We start from the raw sequence: 20,574 nt of genomic DNA on the forward strand, positions 1-20,574 counted from the left end.
CAACTGTAATAAATATTACATGTCTTTTCTCCTCCTTAAATGATTTTCTCTCAAAAATTATTATTAAAGGCATATCGATAAATGAAAACCGTAATACTTGTTATATTGTTCATTACTGTCGCTCATCTCAGTTACTGTCTTTAAAAGAATATTTTTGAGAGAAAAAAAAAGTATTCTTTTTAGGAGGAGAAAACAAGGTTGTAATATATATATTACAGTTTCGCCTAATGATTCGAGGTAGAGAAAAACGATCCTTTTCACCTTGATTTCATTTTGTACACACATTCAATTAGAAGAAAAGGCGCCTTCCACTTTGTTATTAAAAAAAAAGCATCCCTAAAATTCCAGCGTTGGCAGATTGATTTCTGATCAGAATATTTCGAGAAGAGCGACTAAGGGGCAGTTTTCAATAATTTTCGTATATCTAACTGAAATCATTTAGGCATTACCGTCAACCTTAAGTGCTTTATGGTTTGCACGTTTCAATATGCAACTGCCTTGGCGGATAGATTTCTTGGAAAGTTTTTTTTTCGGTCGTGATATTATTCATTCAGATCAAACAAGCACTCTAGCCACAAAACACTTTTAATCTAAGGCTCGATTTTCAACACCATGTTAGCACGGGGGCATGATACATTTTTTAGTTCAACATTTTCACTAATTAAGAATAAATATCAAGAAAGACACTTTCAGCGTGGTTTAAAAACTTATTTACCATTCCTGTTTCATAATAAACACCGTAGATAGTTATTAGTTCAACATTTCACTAAGAGTATGGAGGAAGGCACTTGTGGCGTGGTATTAAAACTTATAATCCCCCTTTTAAAACCCAACCACCGCATAAAATAGTCCCGCGGACCAGTCGAGTTAAACAGGTGACGAATCAACACGTATACACTAGAGCAATAAAATCGTTCCAACGAGAAAGAACCTTCTATAGCCGCCTGAAACTGCATATTGACATATGATTGAAATCATGCATCTTCGCTCGTGAGCACGCGATGCAGAGACAAATTCAATACAAGGACATGTTCAATACCGTAATGCACATCCGGTAGAAATAATGATCACACTATGAACATGACGGACAAAGAAAGAGGACAAAATATACAGTTCCTCATTCTACCCTCAACAATTGCTGTGGTAGATAAAGGAACATCCCTTCACTGCTATTGTGTAAAAATGTGTAGAACAGGTATCAAATGCATATTCACCTGTTCTACACATTTTTACATAATAGCAGTGAAGGGATGTTCCTTTGTCTACCACAGTAATTGTTGGGGGTAGAATGAGGAACTGTATATTTTGTCCTCTTTCTTTGTCCGTAATATTCATTGTGACAGTGCCATTAGTGTTCGCACATGACAAAATATGATGGACATGATAATGCTAATGGCATTATTGAAAATGACTTAGATTCAATTTTTTCGAATGTCTTTGCGGTCATATTGTATGCAAATCACGCTTTGGATTTATTGGAATTAAAAAGGTAATTAAAGTTCCCAAAAACACACACCAACAAAACTGGATAATATAGGGCAACAACAACTACAAACAAACGATATGATGGCATTTTCACTTGCTGTTTGCGATCGTATACACAGACACGACAAACCAACGTTTGCTACCAGCCGTTTCATCTATATAGACTCCCGATGTCGCACTCATTTTTCTCGAAGTCGACGCCGGCAGGCTTAACTACTCTTGTACAAATCGATGTCATCTACGATCTGTTTCGCAAAATGAAAATGGAGAGAAGTAGATATAAAATATTTGTAAAAAGAACGTTAGTGTACAAATATGTTTGTGAGGAGAAATAAAAAGATCGATGTCATCTACGATCAGTTTCGCAAAATGAAAATGGAGAGAAGTAGATATGAAATATTTCAAAAAAGAACGTTAGTGTACAAATATTTGTATCAAACATTGATATTTTGTTCTAAGTTTTAATTGACGAAAAGAAGGATAAATAATTAAAAAAATTATAGACGTAATATTCTAGTCTCTTTGGTGTGTTTTGTTTCTTAATAATTTTTATCAAGGATTTGTCTCATTTAACGTGCATGGGTGTGATGGAATAGGAAATAGTGGTTAGCAACACACATTTATATCATCATCCAATTTCCGTCATCTTTCTTTCTCTCACTTTTTCATATATTTATTTTCGATGAGGGTTCAGGGGAACAGGAGGGGGGGGGGCGGTCCCCTCAATAAAATACGTATCTAATGGAATGAGACTCATATACCACATTGCATTTACGAAATTGAGGTTTCTGAGGAGAGGGCGGCCGGAAGCAATATGAAAAAGAAGAAAAAAATGACCTTCCACCGCATAAGCTAAAAACTAGAATAACATACACACACCCATGCGCACGCACACACACAAATATATTTAGAGAGAGAGAGAGATGGATATGTATTTTACATGCTTTTTTTGTAAAGGTATTGCTCGCTTGTATCAGAAACAAGTCATCATAAAACATTTGTTTCATACTTAAAAATAACCTCAACACCATTTCACTATCTATTTTAATTCGATGCTTTAACAAAAAATCTTATTGAACCTTATTATGACATTTCATAGCAGGAAATATAAGTTTTGTTTTGTTGTTATCATTTCATCATCATTATCAATATATTATCAATCATCAATTATGATTTCGTTTTGTTTATTCGACATTGATAATGATAATTGGCCTAATGGCATTAATTTTGTTAATGTTTTTTTTTGTTAATCGTACAAATAATTATATTACTATCACTAAATTGGCAAAAGTAAACGATGACAAATTAAAGAATTACAATAATATTTTAAGACGGGCAGCAGTGTTCCAAACAATCCTAAAGACGTTTTAAATAGTTTGCACAAGTTACACAGACCAAATTCTTCTAAGAGCACGTTTAATTTAGACATTCATAGATACCTTTACTGTTTAATACATAACTTCAGCGCGGAGACATGCAGTTATTCAACACAAATATTTCACTTTCTTACCCATTCTTCTGGTAACTGAGAGCGATTTAAACAAAACAAAACAGTTTTGATAATTAGGTTTTCCTTTTAATATGTTTAACAAGAACGGCAGAAGCTATTAAGCAAATAACTACCGTTGGTGAAGGTGATGGAACAAACCGTCATTTTAGAGCAACAAGTCATCTATTAACAGCTAGCAAACGGTGTTCGATACGTACAGTGCATGCAGTACTTACAAACGTATACAAGAAAGTGCGTTGCACTGTGTAGATAGTACTACTATCTACACAGTGCAACGAACTTTTCTTCTCCCATCAATAAGGGTCGAATTATCTTTCATCATGTGATTTACTTTTGTCCAATCGTAGAGCAAGATTCTTAGTATGTGGAATATAATATTTAATATATTTACGCACCTCATACATCGGAGAGATGGGAACAAAATGCAAATGATATAAACAAAAAGACGACGACATTGTGGAAGCAATCGTAATTTGAAGAGGGAGGGAATACGAATAAGTAATAAAGACAGCAGTGTATGAATCTTGAAAAAGTTAAAATACTTGTTAGAAAATGGGTTATATAAAAAGGGATATAATTAGAAGGAAAAAATGTAGTTTAATATGTAGACTAGCTATATAACAAAATGAGAAAAAAATCTCAATACAGAACGAAAAAGAAAATGATGGAGATGAAAACATCAACTGCGTTTACTGAATTAAAGAGTTGCTATATTGCGGGGAAAAGAATTAAACCCCCAAAATGAGGAAAAGACAAAAAGAAATATTGTGGAAAAGCAATGAAACAATTCCTCACCTCTGATCTCTCCGGACAACAGCACGCTATACAGAATATGAAGAGGCAGAAAAAGATGAAAATGAAGGCGAAGATACTAATTATCCCGAAAGGAGCCATAATTAATAACCATTCATCGTAATCTATCGGTTCCCGCGTGGGAGCATAGACAGTCGCATTCCCAGTTGAATTCCCAGTTGTATAGTACCCTGTAGTCATAATTGATGTCGAGTCGCTCGTGTTAACTGTACTGTTGCCATCGGGGGTAGTAGATACGCCATCCGTGCTATTGTCTGAAGTCATGTTTGATGACGTCATATTGGCACCACCTGCGTCCATTGTCTCATTGGATGTAGAGTTACTGCTGGCAGTTGCGTTTGTTGATGTGGTTTCATTAGCTGATGACGTCATGTTTGATGACGTCATATTGGAACCACCAGCGTCCATTGTCCCATTGGATGTAGAGTTACTGCTGGCGGTTGCGTTTGTTGATGTGGTTTCATTAGCTGATGCCGTCATGTTTGATGACGTCATATTGGAACCACCAGCGTCCATTGTCCCATTGGATGTAGAGTTACTGCTGGCGGTTGCGTTTGTTGATGTGGTTTCATTTGCTGATGACGTCATGTTTGATGACGTCATATTGGAACCACCAGCGCTCTGGGCATCTGTCACTGGCAATGGAGTTGCAGTCACGGCGATAGAAGTGGTCATATTCATGGATGTCTGCGCTGCCGGGATCTCAAGGAAATAACCGCCTTCGTAGAGCGGCCACGCTGGGACTCCTACTGTAGCCATTGAGCAGACGATGGTGAGGAGAGCCAAGATGGCGAGACCGCGTGTACTCTGTATAATAATGATAATAATAATAATAATAATAATCTTTTAAAGTCCACTCCAAATGTTATTAAGTTAAACAGAAAATGGAAATTCTTTTTGCCCAATTATTGATCGTGAGCCCAGCAGCCACTGAGCAGCGCCAGATCGACGTTGCTCTATCCCCTATTGTTGAACGCCAAACAAGGTAGCAGCAACTCCCGTCTTTTGACGTCTTTTGGTATGACGCGGCCGGGGTTCGAACCCACGACCTCCCGGTTGTATAAAGATCATGATAGAGAGCGTAAGGCAAATTACAAAAATAACGTGTTTCTCGTCCGGAAGGAAGAGGTAGGGTATTACTTTTTTACGATTTGTTTTCTTCCAAGATGACTGCCAGGCTAATCATAACATCAAGAGAAGAACACCATAAAGGTTTCTGGCTTAATTAGCGCAATGTGTGAATTTATATTTGAATCAAGGATTCCTGCGTAACTGTCTAAAATAAGCATGTTATCCCTTTTAAATATAGGCCTACACCTGTACTTAGGCTTGTACGTTACATTAAGCCTAAACCAAATTTAAAAATGAGTTTTTCATAATTATAATCATCGACCATTAAGGAATTATATAAATCTGGACGTGGTTTAATTTGTGAAATGAATTGTTGATTTCAGATGAGTATAAAGAAATCGTCCGGTAAGTTTATGACAAAAATATAAGAAAAAAGAGCGCAACAGGTGAGAGAAGGATCAAGGGAAAAGAAAGAAAGAAAGAAAGGGCAATTAAGAAATTGGAGAGCTGTTGACAAGGCATAACGGGATAAATACTTACGCAGTCGTCATCACTCATCGTTTTAGCGATGTATATAGCAGCTAATCCTGTTCCCAGTGCCTAAAATCAAGAATAATACATTTATATTACACTGGATGATTCCATTTTGAAGGTCAGTAACGACTACATTATTCATAGCCCTTGTAAATTGAATGTGTTGTTATGTGTCTTTGTTCGTAACTCAAGAAAGATAGATTGACTGGTTCAATAAGGGCCTTTGGTGGATACTTTTAGATGTAAGCTTTAATATATCACATTCTCAATAAACATAAATCGGGGCAAATTAATTTTTAAAAAACGTCAAGAGTTACAAAACTTGGCAACGATACGAATTTGTTTAGTAACTGTATTTACAATATGAATGTGGAGCAACAGTTTATGAAATGCTGAAACGGATGGCTCAAGACCGAGGTACCTGGAGAGATATTTGATGTAGAATTCTGTTTGAGTCACTGAACCTGTCATACTGAAAGATCACCACTGATGATGATGTACAACATATATATATATATATATATATATAACAAAAGTAATGCATTTTGAAAAGCAATTAATACATTTGAAACGAAAATCTTTGAGACTTCAATTTGCTATTACCGGTTCCAATTTCTTTGAAGACAAAAACATCAATTATAATAATAATAATAATAATAATAATAACAATATTTATAAAGTTTAACATATCCATCTCTAGATATACACATGGCGCATACAAATAATTCAATTTAATATTCAACATACTTAAGATTAAAGAAATATTAAAATGTAACTTACATTAGATCACACAACTTCATGGTGCCATGATACATAAACTGTGACACAGTATATGCTTTAAATATCATGTGAGGTCTAAGCCTAATTTTAAAAGTAGAAAGAGTGTTTGCCGTCTGAATAGAGAGGGGTAACTTATTCCACAAGGAAAGAGCTGCTGATGCACTTGCTCTATCCCCCCCAATTTCCTTTGGTAGACCTACGTATTTAGTTAAGCCTAACAATGTGTGATGAACGTAAAAAGGGACCCGTTTCACAAAACCCTTTTTCAATGACAAATGACAAAAATATCAGTAACATATCTGCTAATAATAATATATATAATAATAATATTCCGTTTTGTATATAGCGCTCTATACATCGATCCAACGATGTGTCTAAGCGCTTTACAGATATACTATTACCCCGGTCATCGGATTCAGGCTTACCCGCACACAACATAGGCCTATACACATTTTCCACTCACTGGAAGCAATAATAGGAGCAAGGCTTTCAGTAGCTTATAACAACAACTGTCACTTGTCACTGATGACAAGTTTTGTGAAACGTCCCCCAGAACGAACAAATAATAGGGACTTTTAGATTCAGCACGACGAGAACGCGGACTGCCCCTTGTGATGTGACGTCACTGCCAGTGCCTTAAAAGGACGTCACATTAGTCCGGCAGCCAAACCCGGATTTGGGGCCTAACCTTGTTTTGGTGAAATAAGTTTTTTTTTTAATGGATTCTGATTGTCTAGATATCCACTGTGAACAAGCAAAAAACTGGAGCTCTGTCAGCCTTGAGCAATTTGAGATATAAGCAAAAACAAAATGGCCGCCAAAATGGCGTTTTTTGCTCTAAAAATTGTGAAAATGTATACTTTGTCATGTTTTATTGCTGCATTTAGAACCCTTTTCTGATTTTATTTACCAGATATGATATATTTGATACATATTTTGATAATTCTTAATATTATTTTAGATGGCAGAGCAATTTATGCATTATTTATACAGGGTGATTCATAAAAAAAGCGTAGACTTTAAGAGATTGGCTGTTTGCGATTTCTTTGTCATGTTTTATTGCTGCATTGAGAACCCTTTTCTGATTTTCTTTACCAGATATGATATATATGATACATATTTTGATAATTATTAATATTACTTTAGATGGCAGAGCAATTTATACATTATTCATACAGGGTGATTCATAAAAAAGTGTACAAGCGATTGGCTGTTTGCGATATCTACTTCGATAACAAGCCATCGATGTATACACACTCTGGCAACATATTTTGTGATGTATATAAGCTGCATTTTAATTGAAGCTAATTGATGTAGCCTATCATCATATCGCCTTTAGTAATTTGTGATTATAAGGAAAAGCAAAATGGCCGCCAAAATGGCGTTTTCTGCTCTAAGAATATGTGAAAATGTATACTTTGTCATATTTTATTGCTGCATTAAGAACCTTTTTCTGATTTTGTTTTACCAGATATGATATATATATATATATATGATATATATTTTGATAATTCTAAACGTGGTTTTAGATTGCAGAGCAATTTATACATTTATACAGGGTGATTCATAAAAAGGTGTACATTTCTACTTCGATAACAAGCAATCAATGTATACACATATACACTGCATTTTAATTAAAGCTAATTCATGTAGCCTATCATCTCAAAGCACATGTAATTGTAGAGATACCCTGTTGAACATACATACATATATGATGAACTGCTACGATTCAAGAAGTCTGCAGCTGTAGAGGCAGGGGAAAACACTGAACTGACAGCATTATCAAGTGCTGAAGATGGTCTTGTTCAGATCGTAGTTGACAACTTTAATGCAGATGTTTCATCTCAGAACGGTAAATTGTCAACATATTCCCTTGCAGTTCTCATGACCCAGCCAGATACAAGCATGCACCATGATGATCAGCAAGAGATTTCACAACTGAAGAAGGCTGAGATGTCTAGAGATGTTGACTACAAGCTTGACATCATGAGATACAATGGTCCAAGGAAAGCAGATATGCCACCTGTCAAGAACCAAGTTCCACCACTTAGTGTTCTCGCTCATATGGTTTCTCGACAGAGACCTAATGGGTGTGACCTCAGGTTCTTGACACATGTTGTGCAGCGTGATAACTGTCCTGAATTCAATGGATATAATACGCATTTGTGTCGCAATCAAGGAGAAGCCACACAACCCCAAACTAAAGCATTGTTTCATTGATTGATATGCCACCAGCACATCCAGACACAACAATGACAGCCATGAGCAAATCTCAGCAGTTAAACAGAGAAAACTGGTCAATGTTTCACTGTCTTCACCCGCAGATCAACAACTGTACAGGGTTGCAGTAGAGGTACACCCTGATCAAACTAGTACTGATAATGATGCTCTATATACGGGCTATACGAGAAGGTGATTGGCCACTACACCTGGAGACAGTGAAGCTTATGATGCCCAACTTCTTTGCGTTGGGACATCTAAACTATACGCGATATGGGTTATTCTACCTTCGACGCATGGAAGCCCTAAGGGTCTCATGTGATGAGACACACTCAAGGCTTATGGAATGCGGAATGGAGCGACATGTTCATCGAGACAACATTCATGCGATATTGGCATGGTAAAGCTGGTGTGATTGGCATCACCCTAAAGCAAGAAACTCTCAAGACCTGGGCCCTTAGCTTGCACATATGTATCAGACTTGTGGAAGACGTTTTAACACTGAGAGACAAGTCGGCTAGTTCTAAAACAGTGCACAAAGAAGAGACTCCAGCAAGGATATCTGCAGACCAAGGTGACAGAGACTGGTTGCGCAGAAAACTGGATGTGAGCGTCAATCCAATGGACCCAAAGAAGCACCCAGCGAACATTGTCAATGTGGTCAATGGACAAATCGCTCCTGAATCAGTGAATGTGGACAGAGCAGTTGAAACTGGTGCTCAGCAAATGGATGAGTTTGAACGGAAATTGCCTGGAGGTTTCTACGACACAATTTCGAAGAAAGTTCAAACCATGGCTTTCATGAAGAAATAAATTGGCGTAGGCGATTCCAAGGTATACGATACCAAGTTGATATACTCTCGCGTGATAGGTCTACAAGCAAGTTCCAGAGATGTTGAATTTCATGATGTAATATCATGCGAGCTGTCGCCAGTTCTTACAGCTCTGTTTGATGAGTCTGGAGATATGGATATCCCGAAGTCCAAGGCCGATTTGAAGAACCAGAGACAAAGGTTGAAGTATCAGCTAGACACGCGAGACTTGAAGAAACGTGTAGAGTGATCAATGGCTGTGCTCTCCTTTGGATTCATCATCACCAACACGAGAACCAACAGTGGTGGACTTTGTATCGAAATTCAAAGGCAAGATTGAAGAGAGACTAAAATCCGGTGATGTGTATTTGGTCTTTGACAGGTACAATGATTACAGCACCAAGTGTGCAACCAGAATATCGAGAGGCAATGATGGTTGCAGAGTTTTCCAACTGAGTCCAACTTCACCTCTTCCGTCTCAGAAACTGACTCTGACAGTCACAGAGAACAAGAAACAGTTGATTAACATCATTTGTCATCATCTGCAAAGCGATGCAGGTTTCATCATAAAACACAAGCAAGATGGCACTCCTGTTCAACTAGGTCCAGGTGGTGTTCCAATCCAACGTCATGATATGGCCACATTTCATGAGGAGGCTGATGTGATTATTGTGCAGCAGGCTATCATGCTTGCAGATGAAGGACGATCCATCAGGGTGCCTGCAGACGACACAGATTTCTATGCTCTTCTGCTTCATTTCTACCAAAATCAAGGCCTTCAGTCACCCTAGAAAATGGAGTCGCCCATTAGAGACAGATCTGTAATCGATATACATGCCACAGTGGACAGACACAGAGACATCATCCCTTCTATGCTAGCAGGTCACCCACTGACATGTTGTGATACTGTTGGTGCACATTTTGGAGTTGGCAAAGGAACTTTGCTAAAAGTGCTGCGGCAGAAAAATGGGTTCCCATTGCCATCGATTGGAGACATACATGCAGATATGGCCGATGTGATGATGCTATGGACAACCCAATGCTACGACACTGTCAAATGCCCGACTGAATGTGTGGACTAGACGGTTCGGGAAAGCAGGAGCTACCAACACTCCAAATCTTGCTGCAATGCCACCAACAACCGAAGCTTTCAAAGATAATGTTAAGCGTGCCCATCTTCAAACATGGATTTGGAAAAGTGCTTAATTGGAAATGAATCCATCAACATTGGATCCCACTGCATTTGGTTACATGAAAGACAAGGTAACAAAGACACTCATCCCGGTAACCACTCCTCCAAATGTGAAATTTGCACCTGCAAACATATACGTTGCAATTGTGCAAGTGACAACCCATGCAAATCAACAGGATGTGGATGCAAAAGCCAAATTAGCGTGCACAATGTTCTGTGCATGTCGTGCATCCGTGCGATGTCTAAATGTATATATTATCATTTTGGTGGTCATTTTGTTTTTTCCCATTATCTAAATTAGTCATTATTGACAAATGAGTATGACATAATTATTTGGTACACTTAGGTATTCTAGGAATTGAAAACATAAGATAAAAAGAAATGAGTATAATACTATTATACTGTGATTCTAAGCTTAACAGCTGGAATTTATCCGCCATTTTGAATATGCAAATTATCAACAATTACAATGGAAAATATGCTAATTATGTCATCTATGGTCATCTATGTTCATGTATGGTCATCAGTAATGTGTTGACAATGGTCTTCGTGAATTATAAGCACACCATTCTGCCAATATTTTGTAAGGTATTATGAAATAATTCAAATTTGACTGAAAATAGGCTATTTTGGCGGCCATTTTGTTTTTGGCCATATCTTAAATTGCTCAACACTGACAAAGCTCCAGTTTTCTGTTTGGTCATCTGCAATGCCTAAGGAAACAGAATCCATCAAGAAAAAAACTTATTTCAACAAAACGAGGTGTAGCTCAGTGGCTGCCGGACTACATTGCCTTAATATAAAAGGGCAGCCCACGTTCTCGTCGTGCAGAATCCTAAAAGTTAATAATGTTACACTAACCACGATCCCGGTGGTGACCACTAGGTAGGCATACAGGATGTACTCGGGGAAGACATCGGGGAGGGATATGACATCGAAGTAGAGGTCGGAAAGGAATCCGATAGCGATGCCGGCGAGGGCGAACACGGTCCCGAAGAGGAAGAGGAGGGCTCCGAAGACCTTGAGCGACCGGAGTCTGCATCCGAGCGAGTCGAAGCTACAGCAGCGGCAGCATGGTTTACACATGGTGAATGTATGCTGATGATTGAAATTAAAAATATGAAATTATTGAAAATATTTACTATATGTTTCTTATCTCATTTTTATGCTTCGTACATATTTATTGTATGATATAATTAAACATGATTTTCTATTCAATTACTTGTGTAAACATTTTATTCATTGTATCTGTTATTGTTCGAATTTTTGTATCCTGAATTTGAATGATGGTGATGGTGGTGGTGGTGATGATGTTGTTGACGATGGTGATGTTGATGGTGGTGGTGATGATGATTTTGGCGATAGTGGAAGTGATGATGTTGATGATTGGGGCGCCGTGGCGCGATCTTGATGATGATGATGATGATATATGACGATGATGATAATAGCACACTTGCACATAGGACGAATGGTGGATGAATGGGGATGACTGGAGTAAGAGGTGGAAAAAACCCCACAATGACATCATTATCATCATCCTCATAAATGACGGTATCAAGAATAACAATTATATAATGATGGTAATATATATGGTAATGATAATGATAAACAGTGATTAAGATGCAATGACAGCACTTGCACAGGATGACCATGACGATGACCTCGTAGGAAAGGAAGTCATACATATAAAATAATGAAAACATTCTTAATGTTAGGAGCAACGTCGATCTGGCGCTGCTCAGTGGCTGCCGGGCTCACGATCAATTGGGCAAAAAGAATTTCCGTTTCGGAAATAAATAAATATGAAATATTAAAAAAGGATGGGGATTACTCATTAAGGGCTCTTGGTTCCATATACTTATTTAGATTACGTTTGAAATCTATAACAGATAACTCACGTTTAAGTTCTGGTGAGATTGAGTGCATTTCGCACCGAAATAGCTGAAACTCTTTTTTTTAAAACATGTTTTTAATTTAGGTAGTACAAAATTATTAATTGAATTTCTCATATTATAATTACATTTTTTTAGTTCAAATAAATCTAGCAAGTAATTAGGACAATTATGATTAGCAATTGTATACATCATGTAAAGGGCATGTTTATCTCTTCTTTTTTTCTAAAAAATCAAGCTTTAACTGCTGAAACAGAGAAATTGTAGAATATCTGGCATCAACTTTTAATATAATTCGGAGGGAGGGCTCTATTCTGGAGGACTTGAAGCTTCTTAACAGATTTTTTTCATAATATTTCGCCAAACCACATCACAATAGTCAAGTTTACTTTGTAATATTGTTTTATAAAACATAAGTGCAATATTCTGAGATATATAGTTCCTTATTCTTTTAAATAGGTACAGCTTTTTAATAATATCTTTTCTCAGAAAATTAACATATTCATCCCAATCGAGATTGTGATCTATTATATACCTAAGTATTTGCAATGATCTATTTGATTGAGTTTTACATCATTAATATAAATATTAATCGTTCGATTTTTAACTTTGGTTCTAGATCCAATTAACATGACCTCACATTTTTTAGTATTGAGAAATAATTTGTTTGAATTCAACCATTTTGAAAGACGTATAAGATCAGCATTAATGACATTTTCAATAGTTTCTGTTGTTTTACCAGGGTAATATATGCATGTGTCATCAGCGTACAACGATATACTACATCTTTTAATACAATTTGATAAATCATTAACATATATGGTAAAAAGTAGGGGGACTAAATTGGCCCCCTGTGGAATTCTACAAATTACATTCAGTTCGTCTGATTTTACACCATTTACAACCGTGTACTGTCTTCTATCGGTCAGGTAGTTAAGGAACCATTCACAAGCCCTTTTGTCAAGTCCAATCAATTTCAGCTTATCAAGGAGGATAGCATGGTCAACCGTGTCGAAAGCCTTTTTAAGGTCGATTGTGACCATTCCAACAATGTCCCCTTTATCCAAACTATCCAACCAGTCTTCTGTGACATTCAGAAGGGCAGTCGCCGTTGAGTGCCGAGGCCTAAATCCGGATTGCGTCACGTCAATAATACTATTAGACGATAAATAACTATATAATGGATTAAAAATAAGCTTCTCGAGTATTTTTGCTATTACTGATAGTATAGAGATTGGCCTATAGTTTCCCATTTCTGACCTCTGCCCATTTTTGTGGACAGGTATAACTCTAGAGCATTTTAGCTGGGTTGGTATTTTTCCCGTTTGTATTGTTAAATTGAAAATATACGCTAAGGGTTTTGAGATGATATTAGCTACTGGTTTCAATAGAAGAGAAGGAATATTGTCACTTCCTGACGTTTTCTTAGGGGGTAAATTTTTAAGAACTTCAACTATCTGTTCTTCTGTGATATCTTCGAAGGTACATGTACAATCGTATTTTCTGATATACTCTTCAAATTGCTTATCGACAAAAGATGATTTTTCTTGCAAGGAAGGGCCAACTTCAACAAAGAATGAGTTAAAAGCATTTGCTATGTCTTTTTTGTTACGCAATTCCTTTGAATCCTTTTCAATACACTTAATTTCATCTGTAGACTTAACAGGCATTAGACGCTTAAGGGATTTCCAAACCTTTCCTGAATTTCCAGTACTTTCAACAACACTTTTAGTAATGAATGGTGCTTTTGCCTTTCTTATTTTCATTGTAATCTGGTTCCTAAGCCGTCATAACGTTCTTCTGTGCTCCAAAGGTGCTTCTTGAAACGTGCTGTATAGTATTGCTGCTTTGTAGCAATTTAGCATCAAAAAAGAAGAAGAAATTAAAGAAGAAAAGCCCGCACATAATTATACTTGGTTCACTATGATTAGCTACAAAAACTGCCCGTAAACCAACTCCAAAACGAACCCTACGTGTAGTACATGTATCTAACCCTTATTCTAACTCCAATCTTAATACTGGGCTCCAGAGTTGTAGTCAAGGACTGGTTTCTCGAAACCGTCATATATATCAACCAACTGGAACACTTGTTATGGAATCAACAAACTGGGATCAATTACAGTTTCGAAAAAAAATAAAAGGCACACCCAACGCAAAATTATAAAGGGATTATCCTTACAAAAAAACCCAGACAGTAGTTTACTTCAAAAAACTATACAATAAGTCCTCGTACTTGATCTGTATTCTTGATAACGAGTTCGTACTGAGTCATGCATTCTTTCACCAAATACAAACATTGTTGTTCCATTGGCTACATGAACGGATAATGCCCACATACATGACTAGTATAAGAATAGAGCCACATGGAGCAATGTAGCTAATCGAGCTCTATTGTAAATACTGGAAAACAGGGCAGTGTTTCACGAAACCGTCACAAGAACAAGTTTACCGACATCCCATTGAAGTACGTGTATTAGGTTTAACACGCGTTTCAAAGGGATGTCGGTGAACTTGTACTAACGACGGTTTCATGAAACGGTACCATGGTGGATAATACTATTGTGGGGGATTTAGAGGCGGAGGACGGTTTAAAAGAAAAAATCACCACAAAAGTGAGATCCGTGTTTCGATCTCGTGAAAGAAAATATGGTATGTATTCTACTACAGTCAAACCTGCCATGGTTGCCCACCTGTCAATTAAGGCCACCTGCATAAAGCGATCACACATACTTCCTCCCTCTAGAAGAGCGCGCCAAAGGACATATTGAGAAAGGCCACCTGTTTTAATACTTATTGTATTTCCATTGTGTGGCCTTTATGGACAGGTTTTACTGTATAAATGTTTACCCGACGCTTGGCTTCAAATCAAAATCTCCCAAATCGGACTTTAGAAAGAACGGTGCTTGAAAATCTATAAGTTTCCTTTATAAAACTTGTACTTATAGTCCCATGATCGGGCTTAACTTAATTAAAAGAAAACGGACCGAAATGTAAAACGAAACTATTGATTTGTGCTCATATCCAACCTGCCCCACACATCATGGTGACTATAATGATAACGAAGATGATGTTGATTTAATAATTCAATGCAACAAAACTGTACAACACACTACCAATTTTCCTTCAAATATCCCCTTCCCTGAACATTTTCTAAATACGCCTAGGACACTTCTGATCCATCTCTTGATTTAAATGTTACTCGTAACTATTCTACTGATTTTTCTCGAATTTATCTACATTTTTTCTCTTGCTTCATATAAATTAAATATCTTTTAGTTTTGTTTTCGTTTCATCAAAACAAATTCTTATTAGCAGGACAACACCTGACAAAGTTTTGCAGCGGCGCACGAAACGTCGTGATCTTTTGATCCCTTGTTGACCACACATTGCGAGACAAACGAATGTCACGAGCGATATTATTTTCGATATTCGTTAGTCTTTCATATTTTATTGAAAGCAATACAAATCCACCAGACAGTGTTTACCTTCTGCACTTGTACATTCCTTTGGAAGCCAACGATTTGTTACTATATCAATAATCCTTTGTTTGAATTGTGTACTGAATTCGAAATGTCACGGGTTCATGGTAATTATTGTAACCTTTCCTTGTAGTCTCCAGGGGGGCGTTTCACAAAACTTGTCATCAGTGACAAATGACAGTTGTTGTTATAAGCTACTGAAATCCTTGCTTCTGATTAGTTATCAGCAGATTTGTCACTGATTTTTGTCATTTGTCATTGAAAAAAAGGCTTTGTGACACGGACCCCAGATCTTATTGACTCTATACTCTACTTCAGAGTGTTCAATCAAAACTATTTGAGTTCTCCTTGTCATTTGAAAAGGCTACTGTAAATCCTTTATTGACACACCGCTTAAATTATACCTATACATGTATATATTTACACAGTGTTTTCTTTTATGTAGGCCTACACGTAACAAATGGACGCCCCTCCTTATTTAGTTATGTATTAATTTATATAGTTACCAGGGAAAATACACGGGGCTCGGGGCGAATTAGCCCCCGAAATGCCCAAAAGAGCCCCCGAAAGTCATAAAAGGGCCCCAAAAAATTTGCATAGAGTTTAATGCAAAACAAATTAGAGAGTGCTATTTTCATGCAAGCAAGCTTGAAAAGTAGCCCCCAAAATGACTTAACATATATTTCTGTAGTAGACTTTTCAGCTAGCAAACAATTTCAATACATGAACGGTGATTTATAATAAAAGTAAATGTACGAAAAACATACAAATGCTGGTCTTCCACAATGCTCAGTTTACATTATTGAAAGAAAAGCAAAGACATTAGTTAATTTAAGTTTTGCACGTTATGATAACGTGCACAACTTAAAGTATCTCGTCAAAGTTTACCCAATGACTTTTCTTTGTACACACATAAAAAAGGAGAATATATAAAATAAATGGAATCTCCTCCCATTAAGCAACATAATTTATCAGATATCAAAATAACATTACAAAAAAATACAGGCACAGTCATATCATGGGTACGTACGTACATGGTTATATCCACAATAACACGGTCATGTATTCCTAAATTGTCGTCAAAACTTACCGAATGGCTTTATTTTGTACAGACAAACAAAATAGAAAGATCAAACAAAATAGAAAGATCAAACAAAATAGAAAGATCAAACAAAATAGAAAGATCAAACAAAATAGAAAGATCAAATAAAATGGAACCTAGCTACTTCTCATTGAAAAAAAAAAAAAATGCAGGCACAATCGTACAGTGTATATATCCAGGTTTCCAGTAGGAGTAGGAATCTATTCCTATGTTTTAGCCAAAATTTACCCAATGGCTTTTCTCTGTACCCACATAAAAAACGGAAATATCAAATGAAATTGAAGCCTCTCCTCTTTTAAACAAAAATCGAATATCAAAATAGAAATTAATAAAGAAGAAAAATGCAGGCACAGTTATATCCACATGTGTATTCTTTAATTTTCGTCCGACTCACCAAATGGCTTTTCTTTGTACAGACATACAAAATAGAAAGATCAAATAAAGTGGAACCTCCTCCTCATAACAAGAAAAAGTCGGATATCAAAGTTGGAATCAAGAAAAGGAAGAAAATGCAGGCACAGACATACAGTGTATTTATTGACATGTACCAGTAAGATCGAGTAGGAATCTATTCCTAAAAATTGGTCAAAAATTTAAAATTTACCCGATGGCTTTTCTTTGTAACCACTTAAAAGACAGAAACATCGAATAAAAAGTGGAAAACCCCTCCTCATTAGAATAAAATCAGATGTCAAAATAGGAATCAGAGCCCGGCCCCCAAATCAGTGTTATTAAGGGTACGCATATGCGTGTTCCCAGCACCCCCCTTTCAGTATAAGTCCGGTGTACGAGAGCCGGAGAGTTTGGGGACACGATATGGTATCCCTCCATTCACGGAGGGGGGGGGGGGGGGGGCTATCAGATATCGAAATAGGAATCAGGGAAGAAGAAAAATACAGGCACATGCAGTCATAATAATTATGTACCGAGAGCAGTATAGGCGTACAGACCTTCGACATACTGTAGGTTAATCGTAAGATTATTTCTATGAAACGGCTTAAAAACATTCCTCAGCGATGGTAATAACAAAGAAGATCAGCTAATCCCTTTTATTGCCTCCCAGATTCTGAGAGAGTCTTTTGAACTCTGGCATCTTTGTAAAATGCATGGATGACCCCTGTAATAATCACATTCATGGATCGAAGAAGGTTAGTAGAACCAGGCGCGTACGTAGGGGGGGGGGGGTTAACCCCCCCCCCCTTAGGTAATTTTTATGTATTTAAACCCCCCTAAAAAAACCTAACCCCCCCCCCCCTTTTGATTTTTTTTTTTTTATATTAAAAAAAAAAAATTTAAAAAAAAATATATGCCCCCCGCTTATTCAGCGGTCGGCTGAGTCGTTGCGAAATTTTCGGACCGATTTATAAATGTTAACCTCCCCCCCCCCCCCTTGAAAAAAATCCTGCGTACGGGGCTGAGTAGAACGATACACGTTCCTGCTTGACTTGTGACACGTGAGCGTGGAATGTTAAAGTTAAAACACCCTCCAAACCAGCTCTTTAACTTGCGTTCAAAAACTCACAACTATAATAAAAACTAAGTATTCCCACGTCATCCAGGCTCTCATCTATCGCAAAACGTTTTAAAGTGGCTGCTTCGAAAGCACTATTCCACTTTACATCAGAAGAGCTGTCTTGCCACTTGCTTTTTAACAAATCCATCCATTCATTCACTACTTCCCTCGGTGATATAAAACGTATTCCAATTTCTTCAAATACGACTTTTTAAGCACTACATGATTTTTATCATACTGTATACTCGGCCTGATTGGGGTGTGCAGGTGGACCGATACACCGGGGTCTCCCCCTACTATATACGAATAGTGCAGTGGGTTCTTAACGTGCAAGTGTGGTGACTTTCCTGTATGAGAATAAATTGTCATTGTCATTGTACGCGGGGCCTCCATTTAACGTCATATCCGAGAGACGGAGTGTCTTCCACTACTTAACCTGCGTCTATGAAACAAGGGGAGGGGCACGTTAACATAAAACGCAGGCTTCAGTCACCCACCTGCGTGGGATTCGAACCCGAGATCTTTGGTCCGATAGGCAGACATTTACCGACTGAGCCAACCGCAACTCCTTGATCGAAATATACCACAAACTTGCAAAGATCACGAATCCAAATAATGTATAACACAAGTAAACTTACCAACTCCCCTGGCTTAACACTTATGTACTTCCAACAGTTGTCTGATGGTTAGCGGCGTTAATTCTCCTTGTCAACATAAATCACCAGGTAATGAAATTATGATATAATGCAGTAATGAGTTTCCGATTGCGTTCAAATCAGATCCGGGAAAAGCGAAAGCGAGAGATCAGGAAAGTTTTGAGGTACCGGTACTGCGTTCGAAGCGTATTCAATCATGTACTCCCATGTACTGCGTACGACTTGCATGCACCGTAGTGAATCTTATTTTCCCCCGCAATGGGGATCGGAAAGAAGAGAAAAATCTCGGCAGCCGACATTCTTTTGTAATTCTGCCTCCAGCCGTATTACACACACAGAGAAGGTATTACAACACGGGTTAGCACACACAAGCAATACATACACACAAATCGTCTTTACGCTGGGATGTATGTGTATTACTTTTATCCAATATCCATTCAGTTCCATTGAAGCGTGTTTACTTGTTATTGTGACGCCACAAATCTCAATTGAGACGAAAAAGCATTTACACTAAATAGGCCGCACCCTCTACTTCATATTATATCACACAATGGTTACGAGTATTTTGAAGGAGAAATTTACAGTTGTTAGTATTATTTGTATATTTAAAGGGATTGGCCTAAAAAATATCGGTTCCATTCACGGCCGGTGTTTATGCATGACGTCACAGTCCATTTTACATATTGACCAAGAAGAGAATAAACTGTCTTGTATTTTCCCATCTGTTTCTTTCCTTCATTCGTGTACTCCTCCTTTATAATTTTGTCTTTCTTTCCTCTCTACATCTCATTTCCTGTCTGTCAGGGCCGGTTTCCACCCCCCCCCTCTCTCTCTCTCTCTCTCTCTCTCATAGGTGTTACCTGTCCGTATCATCAGTGTGATTGACGTATAACAATGGTGATTTAAACCCTGTTTCTATATAGCCATTCCAGGGGGGCGTTTCATGAAACAATTAGTCGGTGGTTTTCACCGACTAATATTATGTTCACCGACAATTTAGTCAGCGCTGACTAAATTTGACCAATCACAGGCCTGGAAAATAGTCGGTGACAAAAGAATTGTCGGTGAACATGATATTAGTCGGTGAAAACCACCGACTAATTATTTCACGAATCAAGTAACAGTTTAATACATAGTTATATCCAGAGTTATCATGTGTTTGGTTAAGTTACCAGATGAGTTGAATATCTTCTCACAATATTTGCACTTGAAAGGGTTTCTCTCCAGCGTGCGTTCTTTTTTTTTTTTTTTCTTTTTTTTTTTCCTTTTTTTTTGGGGGGGGGGGGGGGCCGCCCAAGGGGGGGGGGTTGCAACCCCCCCAACCCCCCCTCTAGATCCGCTTCTGCACTGACATCATGTTAATGTATAATACACGTATTAAATGGATTGCACTGATGACTTATATTGTAATTATAATTACAATAAGTGTGTGTTTGTGTGTGTATGACTGTGAGAGAGTGAATATGTGTTAGTAAATTATTTCTCTTTCCCCTCTTTTATTGAATAATCAATAAT

At 37.4% G+C, this 20,574-nt stretch overlaps 1 protein-coding gene across 1 annotated transcript; it reads right to left on the reverse strand.

Annotated features, from left to right (window-relative positions):
* Nucleotides 1–1,239: 1,239 nt before the first annotated feature.
* Nucleotides 1,240–19,339, reverse strand: LOC100893335 (mucin-5B). The gene is made up of 5 exons (XM_030993181.1): nt 19,042–19,339; nt 11,279–11,515; nt 5,420–5,479; nt 3,791–4,615; nt 1,240–1,730 (listed from the first exon to the last, which is right to left on the reverse strand). Exons 2-5 carry the CDS (start codon nt 11,501–11,503, stop codon nt 1,695–1,697), a joined length of 1,146 nt encoding a protein of 381 aa, XP_030849041.1. The 5' UTR covers nt 11,504–11,515; nt 19,042–19,339; the 3' UTR covers nt 1,240–1,694.
* Nucleotides 19,340–20,574: the final 1,235 nt, after the last annotated feature.

The sequence above is a fragment of the Strongylocentrotus purpuratus genome, unplaced genomic scaffold (assembly GCF_000002235.5).
Source record: "Strongylocentrotus purpuratus isolate Spur 01 unplaced genomic scaffold, Spur_5.0 spur5_scaffold_20, whole genome shotgun sequence".
In the NCBI taxonomy this organism is placed as follows: Eukaryota; Metazoa; Echinodermata; class Echinoidea; order Camarodonta; family Strongylocentrotidae; genus Strongylocentrotus; species Strongylocentrotus purpuratus.

Excerpts from the sequence above, each read along its gene's own strand:
- LOC100893335 (XM_030993181.1), bottom strand. The coding sequence starts at position 11,503 with ATGTGTAAACCATGCTGCCGCTGCTGTAGCTTCGACTCGCTCGGATGC. Across the intron at positions 5,480-11,278 it reads TGGTCACCACCGGGATCGTG|GCACTGGGAACAGGATTAGC; the intron begins GTTAGTGTAACA and ends TCTTGATTTTAG. Across the intron at positions 4,616-5,419 it reads CGATGAGTGATGACGACTGC|AGTACACGCGGTCTCGCCAT; the intron begins GTAAGTATTTAT and ends ATTATTATACAG.